At 46.9% G+C, this 20,742-nt stretch overlaps 1 protein-coding gene across 1 annotated transcript in view; it reads right to left on the bottom strand.

The window, feature by feature from the left end:
• PDIA5 (protein disulfide isomerase family A member 5) overlaps positions 1-20,742 on the bottom strand; it is a gene marked incomplete in the record, with an annotated part of 94,017 nt that overhangs the window by 23,079 nt on the left and 50,196 nt on the right. Inside the window, 8 exon segments of the mRNA XM_077449728.1 lie at positions 2,138-2,209; positions 5,680-5,771; positions 8,648-8,715; positions 10,501-10,561; positions 11,040-11,077; positions 11,080-11,131; positions 13,611-13,656; positions 15,068-15,151. Of these exon segments, the coding sequence (XP_077305854.1) occupies positions 2,138-2,209; positions 5,680-5,771; positions 8,648-8,715; positions 10,501-10,561; positions 11,040-11,077; positions 11,080-11,131; positions 13,611-13,656; positions 15,068-15,151 (513 nt within the window).

Raw genomic sequence — 20,742 nt, 5'->3', positions numbered from 1 at the left:
CGATCGTGTGTGTACACAAGTCCGTCGCACAAAAGTTCACGCATGCTCGGAATCAAGCAGAAGGAGCCGCACTGGCTATTGAACTTTCTTTTTCGTACGTCTTACGTCCCCGGCGTTTGGAATTTCGGCCCAACATTTGTGTGACCGCGTGTGCGCGCGCGCAAGACAAGTTGCTCACAACATCCTTCGGGGAAAAAAAAAAAAGCCGCGGTTTTCTTGTTGGAAAATCTGATCGTGTGTACGGGGCTTAAAGGTCCTGACAGATCTTCCCTCTCATCGGAGACAGTGCTGTACCCCTCTACAATGCCGATTCATAACCTCGGCCCTCAAGTATCCCCCAACAGGTCATGTTTTCTGGATTTTCTTCACCTTGCACAGGTGCTTTAAAATCAGAGTCAACGGCTTGGTATTTTGTACAGCTATTTTATCGAAGAGAAATTCCAAAAACCATGGTCTGTTGGGGGTACTTAAGGATTGAGGTTGGGAACCACAGCTCCACAACACCGAATCCCATCCTCAGTCCTCAACAGGCCATGTTTTCAGGATTTTCTGCACCTTGCACAGGTGCTTTGAAATCAGTGAGTCAACGGCTTGGTACTTTGGACAGCTATTTTAGCGAAGAGAAATTCCAAAAAACATGGTCTGTTGGGGGTACTTAAAGCGGTTCTCCACCCTAAAGTGGAAGTTCCGCTAATCTGATCCCCCCCCCCCCCTCCGGTGCCACAATCGGCACCTTTCAGGGGGGAGGTGGGTGCAGTTACCTGGATAATCCAGGTATCTGCACCCACTTCCGGGACAGACCGCCGCAGATGCCCCGCCCCCCCGTTGTGCTCTGGGAAACACACAGTTCCCAGGACACAGCGGGGACCAGAAGAGACGCACAGCGCGACTCGCGCATGCGCAGTAGGGAACCGGGCAGTGAAGCCACAACGCTTCACTTTCCGATTCCCTGACAGAGGAATGGCGGCGGGGGGAACAGAGAGACGAGCGATCGCTCCTCATCTGCCGCCGACATCGCTGGACCCTGGGACAGGCAAGTGTCAATTTATTAAAAGTCAGCAGCTGCAATATTTGTATCTGCTGGTTTTTAATATTTTTTTTTTTTTTTTAGGTGCAGAACCGCTTTAAGGACTGAGGTTGAGAACCACAGCTCCACAACACCGAATCCCATCCTCGGTCCTCAACAGGTCATGTTTTCAGGATTTTCTTCACCTTGCACCACAGGAGCTTTACATCAATGTCAATGGTTTGGCTTTATGAAAGCCATTTTATTCAAAAGCAAAATTCCCTAAAACAGGACCGGTCTGGGGGTGTAGGGGTGAGGGGGGGGGGGGGGGTAATTAAGCCCCGGCCATGTGACCAGGCCACATGACCTTTCAGGCATGTCAACAATGCCTGCTTCCAGACTGGAGGCTCAGGGGAAGCGGCGCTGCAGGGGAGAAACACTGGAAAGTGGAGAGTTGGAAAAGTTTGTGAAATAACGGAATAGAAATACTGAACTGGTAAATGAATTGGTGGATGTAAAAGAGAAATTGGGTTTGGGGGAGGTTTGACCCATTTGCTGCCACTGACGTACAGCATTCGTCTGCAGCAGCGGGAGGCGACCTCACACCCACTGCCTGTCCGCTGTCAAATGGAAGCCAACTAATTACTTTCACGCCATGTTTTCCGGGCACCATACTCCTGGAACAGGTAGGGAGTGAGGAGATCAGCGATCGTCTGTTTGCTGATCTCCACTACCTAGTAAGAATCTGGAAGTGGCATATGTTAAATCACTTCCTGGTTTTTCTGTCACTTTCCCTGACTGACGTGGGGGGGGGGGGGGGGGGTGTAGGGTCGGGGAATTCAGAAGACAATGAGGAATGTCTAGTATTTGGTGCTGCAACTCCCCCCCCCCCCCCCCCCCCCCCGACTCCAGCAGGATGTCTCCAAGGTGCCAGAATAGGCATTTCCTGTATAGATGGGACGTTCCTCTCTCTGACATGTTCAGGAAGCCGCAGATGAAGCTACAGGCGGCTCTTGGTTTTTATACCCCTCCACTAAACCTTCCTTGCCGGGCGGGACGCAGTGAACGGCGGCTGACCAATCAATACCCTCCGTACGTCTCAGCGCTCGGAAGCCGCGATAAAGCACTCACTCTTTTAACCAGTCGGCGATGTCCTTGGCGGTGGCTCCGTACTTCTCAAAGTTGAACATATATTTTCCTTTCCTGGAGAGACACAAAGACGATTAATCAGAAAGGAAAGCAAAAAAAAAAAAAAATAAAGGTCAAAATTTAAAAAAATTAATAAAATCCCCGCTCTGAGAAGACACAAAGCAATGCAGCTCTGCTGTCATTTTTTTCCCCTTAAAGCGTTTGTTAAAGCGGAGTTCCACCCAAAAATGGGGCTTCACCTTTAAGTGAAGGTGACCCCTGACATGCCACATGTTTTTTCCTGGGGGGGGGGGGGGGGGGGGGATTTTCCCTCTTTTTTAGGGCCATTCAGCTCCCACTTCCTCCCAGGCTCCACAGAGCTGTAAGGAAGTTCACCTCTCCCCCTTCCTCCGTGCAATCTTGCCCGGCCAATCACAGCGTGGCTCACGTATGCGCAGTGCGTGCCCGGCTGTGGCACAATGCTGAGGAGAGGAGGGGAGTGGAGGGGGAGAGGAGCGGTAAGCTGCACTCGCCAGAATCGCTGGACTGTGGGCCAGGTGAGTGTCCGATTAAAAGTCAGCAGCTACATATTTTGTAGCTGCTGACTTTTATATGAGTGGAACTCCACTTTAACCCAGAAAAAAAAAAAGTTGCTGCTTGGTGCTTTTGCTTTTTTCATTACTTCACTCTATCTCCTAAAACACATGTTTGATCCCATCAGGTCCTGGCTTGCCCCTGGAGAACTGACCACGATTATCATGGATGCAGAGCCAAGATGACCTGTGGTCAGAATGCGGGTCTACGTCTCCCGCAGGTCTCCTCTATGCCTGTATTCAGCTCCCCCCCCTCTCCTCAGCGGAGATAAGGTGTTGGTGGCTGGAGACTCTCCTCTCCTCTCCTCTCCACCCTCCATTCTCCTCTCCCCCCTCCTTGTCCCCTGTCCACCTCCCCATCCTCCCTCTCCCCATCCTCCCCCTCCATCTCCATCCTCCCTCTCCATCTCTCCATCCTCCCTCTCCATCCTCCCTCTCCATCTCTCCATCCTCCCTCTCCATCTCTCCATCCTCCCTCTCCATCTCTCCATCCTCCCTCTCCACCTCTCCATCCTCCCTCTCCACCTCTCCTCATCCTCCCCCTCCCTCTCCATCCTCCCTCTCCATCCTCCCTCTCCACCTCTCCTCATCCTCCCTCTCCACCTCTCCTCATCCTCCCTCTCCACCTCTCCTCATCCTCCCTCTCCACCTCTCCTCATCTCCCTCTCCACCTCTCCTCATCCTCCCTCTCCACCTCTCCTCATCCTCCCTCTCCACCTCTCCTCATCCTCCCTCTCCACCTCTCCTCATCCTCCCTCTCCACCTCTCCTCATCCTCCCTCTCCACCTCTCCTCATCCTCCCTCTCCACCTCTCCTCATCCTCCCCCTCCATCTCTCCATCCTCCCTCTCCATCTCTCCATCCTCCCTCTCCATCTCTCCATCCTCCCTCTCCACCTCTCCTCATCCTCCCCCTCCATCCTCCCTCTGCATCTCTCCGCCTCCCCTCTCCACCTCTCCTCATCCTCCCCCTCCATCCTCCCTCTCCATCTCTCCATCCTCCCTCTCCACCTCTCTCCATCCCCATCCTCCCTCTCCACCTCTCCTCATCCTCCCACCTCCTCTCCTCATCCTCCCTCATCCTCCCACCTCCTCATCCTCCCACCTCCTCCTCCTCCCACCTCCCCATCCTCCCACCTCCCCATCCTCCCACCTCCCCATCCTCCCCCTCCACCTCCCCATCCTCCCCCTCCACCTCCCCATCCACCTCCCCATCCTCCCCCTCCACCTCCCCATCCTCATCCTCCCCATCCACCTCCCCATCCTCCCCCTCCACCTCCCCATCCTCCCCCTCCACCTCCCCATCCTCCCCCTCCACCACTCCATCCTCCCCCTCCACCACTCCATCCTCCCCCTCCACCACTCCATCCTCCCCCTCCACCACTCCATCCTCCCCCCTCCACCACTCCATCCTCCCCCTCCACCACTCCATCCTCCCCCTCCACCACTCCATCCTCCCCAGCCTTCCTCTCCCTCTCCCCCTCCTCCCTCTCCCCTGCAGATTTGGTTGATAACAATGCTTACCTGAAGCTGCTCCTCCCCCTCACTCCTAGTAAAGCCCGCATTGTTTACAAACACCAATATCGAGGGAGAGATCAGCTTGCGGGTCCATCTTGGATGTTTTTTCACAAGCTCAAAATCCCAAGATCGCAAGTCCGCAAAAATGAAACTACCCGTCAATAGTAACTCCGCCCTGCCCCGCCCACAACGTTTGTTTTACAAGATTCAAAGCGTATGTTTTACCAACATAGACGTGTCTCGTGTACCGTCTCCAATGTTTCTGGTGGGTTTGCACATCATTTATATTTGTCGTTTTTTTTTGGTGCTGCACCACCACGGGTGAAATATCAGATTCCTCTTCTGAAGTATCTTTCATACCTCAGAAGGAATCTGGGCACCTCCCCCTCCGCTCGGGACAGCAAAGAGGAGGCGATATGTGACACAGATTATAACTACAGATTACAGGTATCTGAAATACATTTTTATTTTAAATGGCACATGCTGAACTGCTTAGGGAAGCATGTAAATATGTGTCAGGTCAATTTAGGCCAATTGAATTAACAACCACTTTAAATACTTGAACTTGACCTATTCCTATTTTTCAGTTCCTGTACAGCAGAGCTCTGACTGGGGTGGGGGGGGGAGCAGCACCAGGAGCCAATAAGGTGTGCTACAGTGCCCATGTGCTAACAAGGAACATGCTGACAGCAGGAGACAGCAGAGTGTCAGAGAGATGAGCTCATCAGAGTCCTGCGTCTCCTTTCACCATTCAGTCGAAGGTTGGGGGCTCGTCCGGGATCACCTGGGCTCAGAAGTATTATGGGGTGAATGATGCTGGCCACCATACTGAGGACCTCTAGTAGCCGAAGAGAAGTACTGCAGGTTAAAAATCTCACGATTGAAGGATGACCATTGCTGCAAAAGCAGGTTTTGTAGATTTCCCTTTTAATGAGCTACGTTTTTATTTATCTTTTTATTTTTTATTTTTTGGATGGAGTTTTGCTTTAAATACCTCCCCAGTTTACTTGGTCACAGGCAGCAAAAAGGTAAACTGAAGAGGGTCCTGCTGCTTCTTTCAATGACCAGTCAACAGCCTTGGGATCAGAGGTAGTGGGTTGAATGACGCTATCAGACTGAGGACATCTAGTGGTGGATGATAAGTACTCTAGGGGGCAGCTCCAGATTAAAGGGGAATGTAGCAAAAAAAAACAAAAAAAAAACAAAAAACAAAAACAAAAAAACACAGCTTTTTTTTTCCAATCTCCTTCTTCTAATGGGCATCATATAGTCACCCCAGAACTGAATACGGATAACATGTCATCAGCTTCTATGGTCTTTTTTACATAAACTTATATGACTTTTGAGTGGAATTCACTTTTAAAAACAGGAAGCTGAAGCCGAGACATAGGGGAGTGGAGGGGGGAGGGGGGGGGGGGGACATCGGGAATACTCACTCGAAGTAGAGGATGGTGGGGTAACCCTTCACACTGTATTCTTCCTTCAGTCGCTCAAACTCCGGAGGGTGGACGTTCATCCCCGCCAGGACCTGGAGGGAGAATTTTTATTTTTTTTTAAATATAAAATAAAGAAAGGGAATGGCTGGGAATGGGCTGGCCCTTTAAGATATTGTATGAACCTCAAAAATGATAAAAACAATAAAAACAACTAATAATAATAATAGCAACAACAATAATATCAATAACAATAATAATTAAATATTTGGTATATCAACAAACACCAAATATATTACTAGATAAATATTATATAAATATTACTAAATAATAATAATAATAATAACAACAATAATATTTGGCTTGGTAAAACACAACCAAATATAATATTATTACTATATAAATATTAGTATGATTGATTAGTCTAGAAATTGTATTACTACATTAATATAATAATAATAATTGGAATCAATTTTGATATTAAAACAAGAACACCCCACCCAAATATATTATTACTACTATATAAAAATATTATTATTATTATTATATGAATATGATTACTACATTAATATAATAATATTTGGTATTATTGTTGATATTAAAACAACCAAATATATATTACTACTACATAAATATAATAAAACAATATTTGGCATTGTTGATAACAAACACCACCAAATATTGTTATTACTACTGTATAAAATACTACTAAATAAAAATATAATATTTGGTATTATTGTTGATATTAACAAACAACAAACAAATATATTATTATTACTATATAAATATTATATGAATACTAAATAAATACAATATATTTGGCATTGTTTATAACAAAACACCACCACATATAAAATTATTATTACTAACACATAGATTTTTTATATTTATATATATATATATATATATATATATATATATATATATATATATATAATATATATATATATATATATATATATATAATATATATATATATATATATATATATCTATATCTATATCTATTGAACTTTAGCTTTAAAACAATCTGCATTTAGGAGATCGAAACATCTGAATCGGCAAGGGGGGGGGGGGGGCAGACGTTGCCTCTATGCAGCCCTCTATGACCCCTCACGTCCTACTAGAAGTTGCTGCCCGTTGTTGATTTGCCGAAAGGGACGGGTTCACACTCACCGCTCTGCTTCTTGACACAGAATCAGGATCTGCGGAGGGGCCCCGGGGGGCCAACACAAGGCTGGTCTACAGACGTTACCGCCAAGACCAGCCGCGGCTCGCTCTACGGAGCTGTACAACGTTCAGGAAGTGATCAGCGCTGACGGCACCGGAGACAAAATTGCACGCCCCCCCCCAAGGGGGAAGAGATTCTCCATCGCACATCAAAATTCCTCTCCTACTCACACTGATATACAATATCTCACAAAAGTAAGTACACCCCTCACATTTGTTGTAAATATTTTTCTTCTATCTGACAACACTGAAGAAATGACACTTGTCTACAATGTAAAAGTAGCGAGTGTACCAACATGTACCGCGACATACCGGAGCAGAGCACCATCCCCTCCCTTCGCACAAACTTTTGTGAGCTACTGTATGTAGTCCATCACACAGCGACATTTATAATAAAGTCGTTTCCTTTCCCTGCGACTCTCTCCGGTGTATTATTATCACCCTCAGCCGTTTTCTGCTGGCAATATTAAAATTTATGGAGTGTAGGCAGAACGGAAAAAAAAAATAAAAAATCGCACGGCGACAGTGCGGCTTATCACCATTCCGAGAGCGAGTCTGATGTATGAAGATGTCTTCGAGCCAGACGCGTCCGTCAACACCGCCAGATAATCAGGTTACATTCCTGTTAAAGCGCGAGCGGAGGAGGCCCCGCGGAGCAAGCCGAATTCCCTCTTCTGTCTGCAGGAATGCGGATCACTCATGTCAGCTCCAATCGCGTTTTCTGACGCTTGAATTTATTACCCCCCCCCCCCCCCCCAAAAAAAAAAAAAGGCACTCGAAAAGACAAATCGCTTCAAAAACTTGCGTTGTGATAAAAGATACAAAATGATAGAGTCCGATCAAATCTGGTTACAGATCTTCCTACAATATAAAACGAGAACATCCGATGGGAGAGGAAGTCGCATTGCGAGGAATTCATCTAACATTTCTGTACACGGCCATTTAAATAAACGTGTATTAAATATATAGATTTACATATATTAAATTAGACTTTTTTTTGGGGGGGGGGGGGTATTAAGGCCCCTTCACACACCTGTGCGTTTTGCAGCACATAAGAATGCATGCATGATAAAAAAAATTAATAAAAATACACCGATTCTAATTCACATCGGCACATGCCATGCGCAAGATGAGGAGTGTGTGCGATTTTTACGTTTACCTGCGTTTTCTGGTCTATTGAAGTCTATGAAAAGCGTACGAAGACAGCGGAAGGATGTGAATAGGGCCTGGTTCACAAATGGGTGAGGGCTGATTACAGTGCGATTTGTATAAAAAAAAATAAAATAAAATAAAATAAAAAAAAAACAAAAAAAAAAAAAAACACACACAGAGTCCGGTGCGATTTCATTCAGCTGCAAAAAAAAAGAAGAAAAATAAATAAAAAAAGAAGAAAAATAAATAAAAAAAGATAAAAAATTAAATCGCACTGCGGTCAGCCCGCACATATGTTAGCCGGCTCAATAGAAAGCTGGTTAGGTTCACATGTCATGCGAATTAGATGTGGTTTTTGCTTTTATTCTGGGATTTAGTGTTGCTTTTCCCCCCTCTTAATCAGGGGAAGAGTAAGAAAAACATATAATTTAATAGTTAAATACAGCAATTCATTACTATGGACGGCTGTACGCTGCACCTGGGTTTCCCTTGCACTGGAATATATATGCGCAATTCACATTGCATGGCCCGACATGCGCTGCCTGCAGGAGGCCCAAGGTAATAGATGAACACAGCGATCGGTTACTCACATAGTCGCCCTTCAGTTCGGTGGCGGCCTGCTGGTACGCCGGCATCATCCTCTTACACACGCTGCACCCTGCGGAGGAGACAGAACCGTCATCAGCCACCCAAAAAAGAAAGAAATGTGTACAGAAAGTGGTAGAGGGGAGACATCCGTATATGACTGTATTGTGTGTGTGGGTCAATATAGGCGTTTTTTTTTTTTTTTATGAGCCCCGTTGGAGGGCTTTGGTGAGATATGAGGGGTCCAAACAGACCTCTGATGTTTCACCTTTGAGACAGAGAAAAGAAGATTGAGGACACAGCCCTCTAATCTCTGCATCGTCAGCTGCACAGAGTGGACAGGAACAGCTCTGTACAGAGGCTTCCCGTTAAATTCACAAACTGAAGCATAGGGAACAGTTTACTATGCCTCAGTTATGAATGGAGAGAGAGCGAGTGATCAATACGGATCACTGAATCTATTCATTAAGACAAGGAAGGGGCCGGTAAATTACACATTAACCCGGCCGCTTTCCCGATTCTCCATCCAGACCCGATTCCCCATAGCAGCCAGCGGTTAAGGAGAGGGGGAAGTCGGAAGCACTGTGGGTGATGAGGGGGGCAGGAGGTGTATAGAAAGGGCGGCAGGGGCCTCATGCAGAGGAACTGATCCCCTCAATTTCCCTCCTCAAGCCGCTGAAATCAGGAAGGGTTTGGGTTCCCCTATATGCGACCCCTACCCCCCCCCCCCATACAAAAAAAAAAGTGTACGGGGGGGGCCTCGCAACTAAAACCCGTATGCATGCCCCTGCCTGAACCTGTCCCTGAGATCTGCTGTCCCACAGATAACCTGGTCTGCCCTTGGGATTTGTCTTTGCTCTGCCTGCTAATGACCTTGGCTAGTTCTTGACCACAGCTTGGCTCTGATAATTCCCAGCATGACCACAGCTAGTTCCTGACCGCGGCTTCCCTCTAGGGATTCCCCCGACCGCGGCTTCCCTCTAGGGATTCCCCCGACCGCGGCTTCCCTCTAGGGATTCCCCCGACCGCGGCTTCCCTCTAGGGATTCCCCCGACCGCGGCTTCCCTCTAGGGATTCCCCCGACCGCGGCTTCCCTTTATGGATTCCCGATTCCCTGATTGCGGTTTGGCTCTGACGATTACCAGTTTGACCATGGCTTTCCTCTATGATCACAGCCGGTCTTTGCCAATTCCCCTTTTGACCTTGGCTAGTACCTGACCACGGCTTATCTCTACTGACCTTTTGGTACGACCCTGACCCATCTCCTAATATCAACTCCTAGGCCTGTCACCCTGCCCTGTGTCTGTCTCCTTGGCTACTGATCACCCCCTGCCCAGACCACACTTCCAACCTGCTGCATGTTCCAGTGTCCTCTCCTGTCGGTCTGCAGAAGCACTTGACAGCCCAGCCTGCCTCCAGAGGACAACTGCCATGGGTTGGACTCCCAACGTGCTTCTGAGATCATTCACTGACAGCTGCATCTGACCTGCAGTTGACCTCCTACGGACCTGCATTTGACATGCTTTGAGTTTCCTGCGATTCCACAGAAAGCCACAGCCGGCTCCCATATCCAAGATGGTGGTGCCAAGAGACAAGAAAAAAATAAATATGCGTCTGATAAATAGTGTAGCGAATATCGTGAAGCATAAATAATTGCAACCACCACCATTTTATTCTCTAGGCTCTCTGCTTTCAGAAAATGTAACATCTTTGGAGGATTTCTAACCAAAAAATTGCCCCAGTAGGCAAGCGGGCAAACAGAAGTCCTTTCTTTGCTTTCCCATATAAATGACAACATTTTTGTCAATGCCGAGCTGCCACTGACAGTATGCAGAGAAAGCCAGAGGGGGTCACTCACATGGAGCGTAGAACATCATGAGCAGCGGACGGTCCTCTTTCTTCAGAAGCTTCCTGAAATCCTGCAAAGACAATCGCCACCATCAGTATTCACCGGGAGATATTTCACAATACAGTAGATGCTGTGCGCAGCAAAACCAGCGATTCTCCACCCTCACCCCCCCCCCCCCCCGTACACAGCAGAGCAGCCCCACTTCCTCCAGCCAAGGTCCATACCCCTATATGGACCTGGAAAGGTATCAATCTTCCTCAATGAATGAGCTTATTAACCCAGGTGTAGCACAATGTAATACAGGGTTTACGCGTTTCGTCATTGCCGTACCTATGATTAAGGCTACACGCTGAAATCCGTAAGCCCTGTATTATGTTGTACTACACCTGGATTAATAAAATCATTCATTACGAAAGAGCATTTCTTTCACCTACACGTTTGCTCGAGTGCTAGGACGACACTACAAGCCAGTGCACCGAGCGCTTCCCACTTCAGGGAATTACAACCGGTGTTTTCTACTATATTTAGACTCGGCGAATGGTACGAACCTTCTCACTGTCGATATGAACAATATCCTTGGCTTCGCATTCTCCTCCCACAGCGGCGCCCCCTCTGGGTCTTTCAGAAATGCTACAATGGACTGGAAGACAAAAGATCCGGGGTCAGGAAGAGCTGCAACCGCACCATACTTACATTTATCCAAGAGGCCCTGTTATCAGAGCTCAGAATTATTTCACATCAAACATCGCGGACAATTACAGTATCGGGCAAAAGGTCCGTAGGACACCTGGTCGTCACACTACTAGGAGCTTGGTGGACATCCCATTTCAAAACCATGGCCATTAATATGGTGTTCAACCTTCCCCCCCACCACCACCACCGCCGCCAACATTGATTTGACTCCTTTTCATGGTCATCAAGATGAAGTTATTCCCCATGTGACTTTCCACAAGATTTTGGAGGGTCTCTGTGGAAATTTGTGACCATTTTGGAGGTCAGGTTCGGATGTTGGGCCTCTCATTCGGTGCAAAAAAAAAAAGGTCAGGTCTCTGTGCAGGACACTCATGTTCCTCCACACCAAACTCAACATACTATGTCTTTATGGAGACGTTGGTTCAGAAGGCCTGGCTCATTAGTTCATCCCAAAGTTGTTCAGTAGGGTTGTGGTCAGGGCTCTGTGTAGGACACTCAAGTTTCTCCACACCAAACTGGTCAAACCATGGCTTTTTGGAGCTAGTTGTGTTCACCTGACCATCACACCTCTATGAACTTTTACATCATCCTATTCCAAAACCATGGTCACCAATAATGGAGTCGCTCCCTTCGCAGCTATAACAGCTTCCACCCTTCTGACCACACAGTGTTGTGATTCACCCCAAAGGCGTTGAGCAGAGTTGAGATCTGGGCTCTGTGTAGGAAACTCGAGTTCATTCAGACCAAACTGGCAACACCATGCCTTTATGGAGCTGGCTTTGTACACAAGGGCACAGTTATGCTGGAATAGAAAAGGGGTCTTCACCAAGCCACGTCTTTGTGGACCTGGACATCTCATTCCAAAAACCATGGCCATTATCATGGGGTTCCCCATGGCCATTATGATGGGGTTCCCCATGGCCATTATGATGGGGTTCCCCCATGGCCATTATGATGGGGTTCCCCCTGGCCATTATGATGGGGTCCCCCATGGTCATTATGATGGGGTTCCCCCATGGCCATCAATATGAAGTTGCTACCTTTGCAACTAGAACATCCTCCACTCTTCTAGGAAGGCTTTCCACAAGATTTTAGCATCTTGTCTGTAGGAACTAATTTCCATTCGTGAAGTCAGTTACTGATGTTGGGAAGACCTGGCTCACCATTGGAATTCCAGATCATCCTAAAGGTGTTCAAGTAGGGTTGAGGTCAGGGCTCTGTGCAGGACACCGGAGCTCCTCCACACCAAACTCATCATACCGGGTCTTTATGGAGACGTTGGTTGAGGAGACCTGGCTCATTCCAGTTCATCTCAAAAAGGTGTTCAGTAGGAATAAGGTCAGGGCTCTGTGCAGGACACCGGAGTTGCTCCACACCAAACTGGTTACAACTGTCATTTTAGAGCTAGTAGTGTTCACCCGATCATCACTCTTCCATAATCCTATTCCAAAACCATGGTCATCAATGATGGAGGAAGGAGGAAGAATGAGGAAGGGAGGAAGAATGAGGAAGGAGGGAGGAAGAATGAGGAAGGAAGGGAGGGAGGGAGGAAGGAAGGGAGGAAGGAAGGGAGGAAGGAAGGGAGGAAGGAAGGGAGGAAGGAAGGGAGGAAGGAAGGGAGGAAGGAAGGGAGGAAGGAAGGGAGGAAGGAAGGGAGGAAGGAAGGGAGGAAGGAAGGGAGGAAGGAAGGGAGGAAGGAAGGAAGGAAGGGAGGGAGGGAGGGAGGGAGGAAGGGAGGAAGGAAGGGAGGGAGGGAGAGAGGGAGGAAGGGAGGAAGAGAGGGAGGAAGGGAGGAAGAGAGGGAGGAAGGGAGGAAGAGAGGGAGGAAGGGAGGAAGAGAGGGAGGAAGGGAGGAAGAGAGGGAGGAAGGGAGGAAGAGAGGGAGGAAGGGAAGGAAGGAAGGAAGGAAGGAAGGAAGGAAGGAAGGAAGGAAGGAAGGAAGGAAGGAAGGAAGGAAGGAAGGAAGGAAGGAAGAAAGGGAGGGAGGAAAGGAAGGGAGGGAGGAAAGGAGGGAGGAAAGGAGGAGGAGGATTTTCACCTTACGACAGGCAGTGTTTTAGGTTTACAGATTAGACCTTACTATGCTGCACTTTTATCAGTTACATTGTTTCCATTGATCTCTGTTGACAACAGAACACCTCCCCTACGTTATGAGGCAGATAAGAGGGGGGAGAGGTGTTCTATCGTCAACAGAAATCACTGGAAACAATGTAACTGATAAAGGTGCAGCAAAGAAAGTTCACAAGATTTCGGTCAGGATCAACAGATATTTTCTGCACTTATTAAACCGATATAATAAAATAGTTCCAATGGGATGTTTAACGGACCAAAAGGAAGCAAATAATAGAAGATAAAATCTTAGGAGATATATACTCTTTAAGCCTATTACTTCCAAACCCATCCCCCCCAATACCATGAACAGTTACCTTGTATGATGTGGGCCGGTTGTATTCTGTGTGGAATGTTCCATCCCTGGAATATAAAGATCAAGCTGACCGCACACACACAGTACAATCATATTATACAATCCTACACATCAGGTGATTTATTTGAATGCACCATCATACCAGGAAAAGTGCCCACCCCCTTTTTTTTATTATTTATTTATTTTTTTAACTAAAAAAAATATATATATATATATATATATATAAATAAATGTATGTATGTATGTATGTATGTGTATATACATGCATACATACACACATATATATTCTTATAAACATGCTTAAAGCGGAGTACCATCCAGAAATGGAACTTCCGCTTTTCAGAATCCTCACCACCCTCCAGTGTCACATCTGGCACCTTTCAGGGGGGGAGGGGAGAGTAGATACCTAGTCCAATCCAGGTATTTGCTCCCACTTCCGGGCATAGATATCCGCAGGTACCCGTGGATATCTATGCCATATCCGGCGCCGCTTCCCCCCCCCCCCCCTTGCTCTCTTCTGGGAGACACGCAGGTCCCAGAAGACAGAAGGGACCCGTGGGATCGCAGAAGGGAACCAGGCTGTGAAGCCGCAATGCTTCACTTCCCGATTCCCTTACCGAAGATGATTTCGCCACCCGAGAGCTGAGGGACAGATCGGCTTCGGGTGGCGAAATCGCGGGTGCCCTGGACAGGTAAGTGTCTATATTTTAAATGTCAGCAGCTGCAGTATTTCGTCAGGACCTCCGCTTTATAGGAATTTTTGTATTTCCCCTATAGTTTCATTTTTAGCCCCGATGAAGGGGGGGGGGGGGAGTGCTGACCTCCGAAACATGTTGCTGTAAAAAAAATAACATTTTTTTTTTTTTTAAATGTAAAACCACTATACAAGCTGATGTGGTGCTCCCATCCTTTCATCACTCCCCTGGGGGGTCAAGTAAGACCCCACAGTTGCTGGTGAGAGAACCGCAAACCACCCATTACGTTATAAGACATCTCCATAAGGCTCAGCGACCCTACATCACAATTAAGCTGGTTTAAAAAAAAAAAAAAATCCAGTTGTTCAATCCAATCAGATTGGAAGAAAGCTTAAAAAAAAAAAAAAAAAAAAAAAAACACAAACACAAACACCACCACACTCCTTATAGTCATTCCATTAGATCCACATGAGAGCCAGGAAACTGGCATTTTCAGAAGCAATGGCAACCTCCCTCAACACTAAAGATATAAGAAATTCATAAGAATAAAAGAGGCAGCTTGCTCCGGTATGTGTATAAACCCCGGAGTTCAGATTGCTGATCACATCTTCCCACAGAAGGCAAGATTCATTCCGATTGGTCACTGATGGAGAGTTCTCCGCCCCTGAGGAACATTTTTTTTTTTTTAGCCTCACTATTAATAAACCCGGGAGTGTCAATCCCCACCAGCTGATACTACAACATACAGGAGTGCCGCCCTCACTTGTAGTGTAGGAGCTCAAAGCCGTTCGGCTTCTTCCTGGGGTCCACCTTCAGTTTCTTGCACAGCTTCCGTCCTTCCGAGTCCCTGAGTAAAAAACGAGAGCAGAGAACAAAGTTTTTATTAATTCAATGAGATATGAACCCTCACAGAATACTTATTCCCCCCCCCCCCCCCATGCCTTTCCCCTTTTCTCAATGCTGCTGATCACCTGCAGGCTCTGTCAGCCATTTCCTCACTTCAGTGTCTCTGCACATCCTGGTCTTATGTCATAGTGACAATAGCCGGCCATACCTGTGTAATGTGCGTCATTGCGACTGCTTACATCTCCACCAGGGAAAAATGCGACCGGGTGAAAAAAACGCAGGAGAACAACTGGGAGACCAGCACAGAGCGTTGTCACCCAACAACCGGTCCGGAACGTGCGTCATCACAGCCGCTTCAACTTCAACTTAGGAAGCATGTGACAAGGTGACAACGCAGGACCATAAACTTGGAGGACGTTGTCACCCCAAAACAGGAATGTGCGTCCTCATTGCTACTTACATTTCTACTAGGGGAGTAAGTGGCAGGGTGACAACAAGAGAAGACAATTGAGAGACAGGGACAGAGCGTTGTCACCCCAAAACAGGAATGTGCATCATCATGGCCACTTACTTTGCCACCAGTGTGTGTGTATATATATATATATATATATATATATATAAAAAACACTACACTAGAGAAGCACGTGACAGGGCGACAACGCGGGAGTACCATTGGGAGACAGGGACAGAGTGTTGTCACCCTACAACCGGAATGCGCGTCCTCACAGCCAGTTAACATTTTCACTAGGGATGCATGCGACAAGCAGCACAACTGAGACACAGGACAGAGATCTGTCACCCCAAAGTGAAATACAAAGACACTGAATTTCTAAAGAGCCAACTTCCCTAAACTACGAGCCTTGCAAGAAGGCATAAATTGGGATAAAATCTTAGGAACAAAGAACTCTGAGGAGAGATGGGTTTGGTTTCAGAGCATATTAAATAAGGGCATTAGCCAGTGCATCCCATTGGGTAATAAATTTAAAAGAGCGAACAAAAGTCCTGGGTGGCTTAACTCCAATGTAAAAATGCATATAAAAGCAAAGGAGAAGGCCTTCAAAAAATACAAGGTTGAGGGATCATCATCAGCATTCAGACTTTATAAAGAATGCAACAAGAAATGTAAGGGTGCAATAAGGGCGGCTAAGATAGAACATGAAAGACACATAGTGGAGGAGAGCAAAAATAAATACCAAGAACATCTTTAAGTATGTAAACAGTAAAAAAGGGAAGACAGACCATATTGGCCCCTTAAAGAATGATGAAGGACATCTGGTTACAAAGGATGGGGAGATGATGAAGGTAATGAATTTACTCTTCACGAGGGAATCGGGGGGCTTCAGTAACCAAAACTGCAGTGTTTATCCTCATAACACATCACAGGAAGCACCTCCATGGTTAACAGAGGACAGAATTAGAATTAGACTTGGGAAACGAAACATTAATAAATCAGCGGGACCAGATGGCTTGCATCCGAGGGTACTTAGGGAACTCAGTCAAGTAATTGCTAGACCATCGTTCCTAATTTTTACTGAAAGTCTACTGACTGGAATGGTACCAGCTGATTGGAGAAAAGCCAATGTAGCTCCAATATTTAAAAAGGGCCCAAAATACATCCCTGGGAATTACTGACCAGTTAGCCCAACATCAATAGTATGCAAGCTCCTGGAGGGGATGATAAGGGACTATATACAAGATTTTAGTCATGAGAACGGTATCATTAGCAATAATCAGCATGGATTCATGAAGAATTGATCTTGCCAAACCAATCTATTAACCTTCTATGAGGAGGTGAGTTGCCAGCTAGATAAAGGAAGGCCCGTAGACGTGGTGTATCTGGATAAAGGAAGGCCCGTAGACGTGGTGTATCTGGATAAAGGAAGGCCCGTAGACGTGGTGTATCTGGATAAAGGAAGGCCCGTAGACGTGGTGTATCTAGATAAAGGAAGGCCCGTAGACGTGGTGGATCTGGACTTTGCAAAAGCATTTGACACATTTCCCCATAAACGTTTACTGTACAAAGTAATGTCCATTGGCATGGACCATAGGGGGAGTACATGGATTGAAAACTGGCTACAAGGGCGAGGTCAGAGGGTGGTGATAAATGGCGAGTACTCGGAATGGTCGGGGGTGGGTAGTGGGGTCCCCCAGGGTTCTGTGCTGGGACCAATCTAATTTAATTTGTTTATAAACGACCTGGAGGAGGGGGATGGGGGAAACAGCTCAATCTCTGGATTTGCGGATGATACTGAGCTAAGCAGGACAATAACTCCTCCACAGGATGTGGAAACACTGCAAGAAGATCTGAACAAATGAATGGGGGGAGGGGCAACTACATGGCAAATGAGGTTCAATGTAGAAAAATTTTCAAAAAAAGCATTTGGGTGGCAAAAATCTGAATGCAATCTATAGACTGGGGGGAGAACCTCTGGGGGGATGTAGGATGGAGAAGGACCTGGGGGTCCTAGTAGATGATGGGCTCAGCAATGCCAAGCTGCTGCTAACAAAGCAAACAGAATATTGGCATTAAAAAGGGATCAACTCCAGAGATAAAAGGATAATTCTCCCCTCTACAAGACTCTGGTCCGGCCGCACCTGGAGTATACTGTCCAGTTCTGGGCACCAGTCCTCAGGAAGGATGTACTGGAAATAAAGCGACTACAAAGAAGGGCAACAAAGCTGATAAAGGGTCTGGAGGATATTAGTGATGAGGAAAGGTTGTGAGCTCTGAACTTATTCTCTCTGGAGAAGAGACGCCTGAGAGGGGATAGGATTTCATTATACAAATACCGGACTGGTGACCCCACAATATATAAATACCGGACTGGTGACCCCCCAATATATAAATACCGGACTGGTGACCCCACAATATATAAATACCGGACTGGTGACCCCACAATAGGGAGAAAACTTTTTCGCAGAAGGGAGTTTAACAAGACTCGTGGCCACTCATTAAAATAAGAAAAGAGGTTTAAACTTAAACTACGTAGAGGGTTCTTTACTGTAAGAGCGGCAAGGATGTGGAATTCCCTTCCACAGGCGGTGGTCTCAGCGGGGGGCATCGATAGTTTTAAGAAACTATTAGATAAGCACCTGAACAACAGCAACATACAGGGATATACAATGTAATACTGACATATAATCACACACATAGGTTGGACTTGATGGACTTTTGTCTTTATTTTTTTCAACCTCACACACTATGTAACTATGTGTCATCACAGCCACATAAAATTTCCACTAATGTCTATTAAAAAATAAAATAAAAAATAAAAAAGGAGGGGATTTCGCAAAGGAAGCATTGGACAGGATGACAACGCAGGAGTACAATTGAGAGACAGCGTTGTCACCCCAAAACAGGAACGTGCGTCATCCCAGCCACTTCAAATTTCCACTATGGAAGCATGTGACAGGGCGACAACTCAGGCGCACAACTTGGGAGACGGGGACAGAGCGTTGTCACCCCAGAACCCGGAAGTTCTTTTGTGGCAGGATCATCAGGGAATATTTAATGAAGGACGCACATTGGGAGATGACGGGAAAATGTTAAGTCTTCCATGAGATTTTAGCGGCCGGGCCGACTACGAGACACGGCGGTTCCGGTAAATAAATATATAAAAAAACCGGCAAATTAAATCCATTTGATGGGAATAAAACATTTATAAAAAGATGTTACGGAATGAAATAATGAATTGAAGGGAACGTCTCCCCTGGATCCCTTTCATCTGAACGATCGTCCCGGGGATCCGATATTTTATTAAGCGTTTTCCTCTTCGCTCTGTAATCTGCGGATTCATTTTTCATGAGCGTAAACTTGTAACGGGGCTTAAAATATTAAAGGCGGCCTGCGGGCATAGCAGCGGGCAGCGAGTCGAGCCAACGTCTACACGTTATATAATTGCTGAACTTCCTGGGAATCCCTGGGCAAATACACCACCCCCCGACCCCAAAAAATGGCTGTGGTGGTGAAAGGGTAAAACCCGTTTTGGGCGTTTTTTTTTTTATTTTCTAAAGCGTCCCGACTGCTCCAACACCCCCCCCCCCCCCCACCCCGTGTCATGCCCACCTGATGTCACATTGAGGGGAGATTTCAGCTCCGGGGGGGGGAGGGGGTATGGGGGGAAATCGGAGCAGTCAGGATGCTCTTTAAAACAAAATTGGCCCAAAACGGGTTTAACCCTTTCATCGCCATGGCCATTTTTTTGGGGGGGGGTGAGGGGATTTGCACGGGTTTAAAAAATAAAAATTTTAGGCATGAAGATTGTGTAAAATCCCCAAAACGTGATATAATTTTCTTGAAGCAGACACCCTGGAGAATAAAATAGCGGTAGTACCTATTTTTGTTTTTTAAAGCAGAGAAAAATTATGATTTGCTCCCCTGCAGATTGTGTAAGTTTTGCCCACTTATAAAAGAAATGAAGGGTCTATAATTATTATCAGAGGTGTATTTTATATGATAGAGACAAAATATCAACCAAAAATCCAGAAAAAACACGATACAAATGTTATAAATGGAGTTGCAGTTCAGTGAGTAAAATAAGTATTTGATCCCCCAAGCAAAACATGAGTTAGTAGTTGGTGGAGAAACCCTTGTTGGTGATCACAGAGGTCAGACGTTTCTTGTAGGTGGTGATCAGGTTTTGCACATCTCAGGAGGGATTTTGCTCCTCTCTTCTCTACAGATCTTCTCTAAATCCTGAAGGTTTCTTGACTGTTTCTTGGCAACTCGAAGTTTCAGATCCCTCCATACATTTTCTATAGGCTAGGCCACTCCATGACCTTAATGTGCTTCTTCTGGAGTTACTCCTTTGTTGCCTTGGCATTATGTTTTGAGTCATTGTCATGCTGGAAGACCCATCCATGACCCATCTTCAGTGTTCTGGCTGAGGGAAGAAGGTTCTCCTCCAAGATTGTACAATACATGGTCTCGTCCATTGGGCCCTCAATGCGGCAAAGTCAGACTGGACCTTTATCAGAGAAACAGCCCCAAAGCATCATGTTCCCCCCTCCGTGTGTGACTGTAGGGATGGTGTTCTTGGGGTCATAGTCACCATTTTTCTTCCTCCAAAGACGGTGAGTTGAGTTAATGTCAAAGAGCTGAATTCTGGTCTCATCTGACCACAGAACCTTCTCCCCCCCCCCCCCCCCAATCCTTCTCTGATGTTCATTGACAAGCTTCAGACCTTCCTGTACATGTGTCTTCCTGAGGAGGGGGACCTGTCCATGTGTCTTCCTGAGGAGGGGGACCCGTCCATGTGTCTTCCTGAGGAGGGGGACCCGTCCATGAGCCTTCCTGAGGAGGGGGGCCCGTCCATGAGTCTTCCTGAGGAGGGGGGCCCGTCCATGAGCCTTCCTGAGGAGGGGGGCCCGTCCATGAGCCTTCCTGAGGAGGGGGGCCCGTCCATGAGCCTTCCTGAGGAGGGGGGCCCGTCCATGAGCCTTCCTGAGGAGGGGGGCCCGTCCATGAGCCTTCCTGAGGAGGGGGGCCCGTCCATGAGCCTTCCTGAGGAGGGGGGCCCGTCCATGAGCCTTCCTGAGGAGGGGGACCCGTCCATGAGCCTTCCTGAGGAGGGGGACCCGTCCATGAGCCTT

Source organism: Lithobates pipiens, unplaced genomic scaffold (genome assembly GCF_037356315.1).
Source record: "Lithobates pipiens isolate NorthernLeopardFrog02 unplaced genomic scaffold, aLitPip1_a1.2 Scaffold_22, whole genome shotgun sequence".
In the NCBI taxonomy this organism is placed as follows: domain Eukaryota; kingdom Metazoa; phylum Chordata; class Amphibia; order Anura; family Ranidae; genus Lithobates; species Lithobates pipiens.
This window is presented reverse-complemented; position numbering and strand designations above follow the sequence as displayed.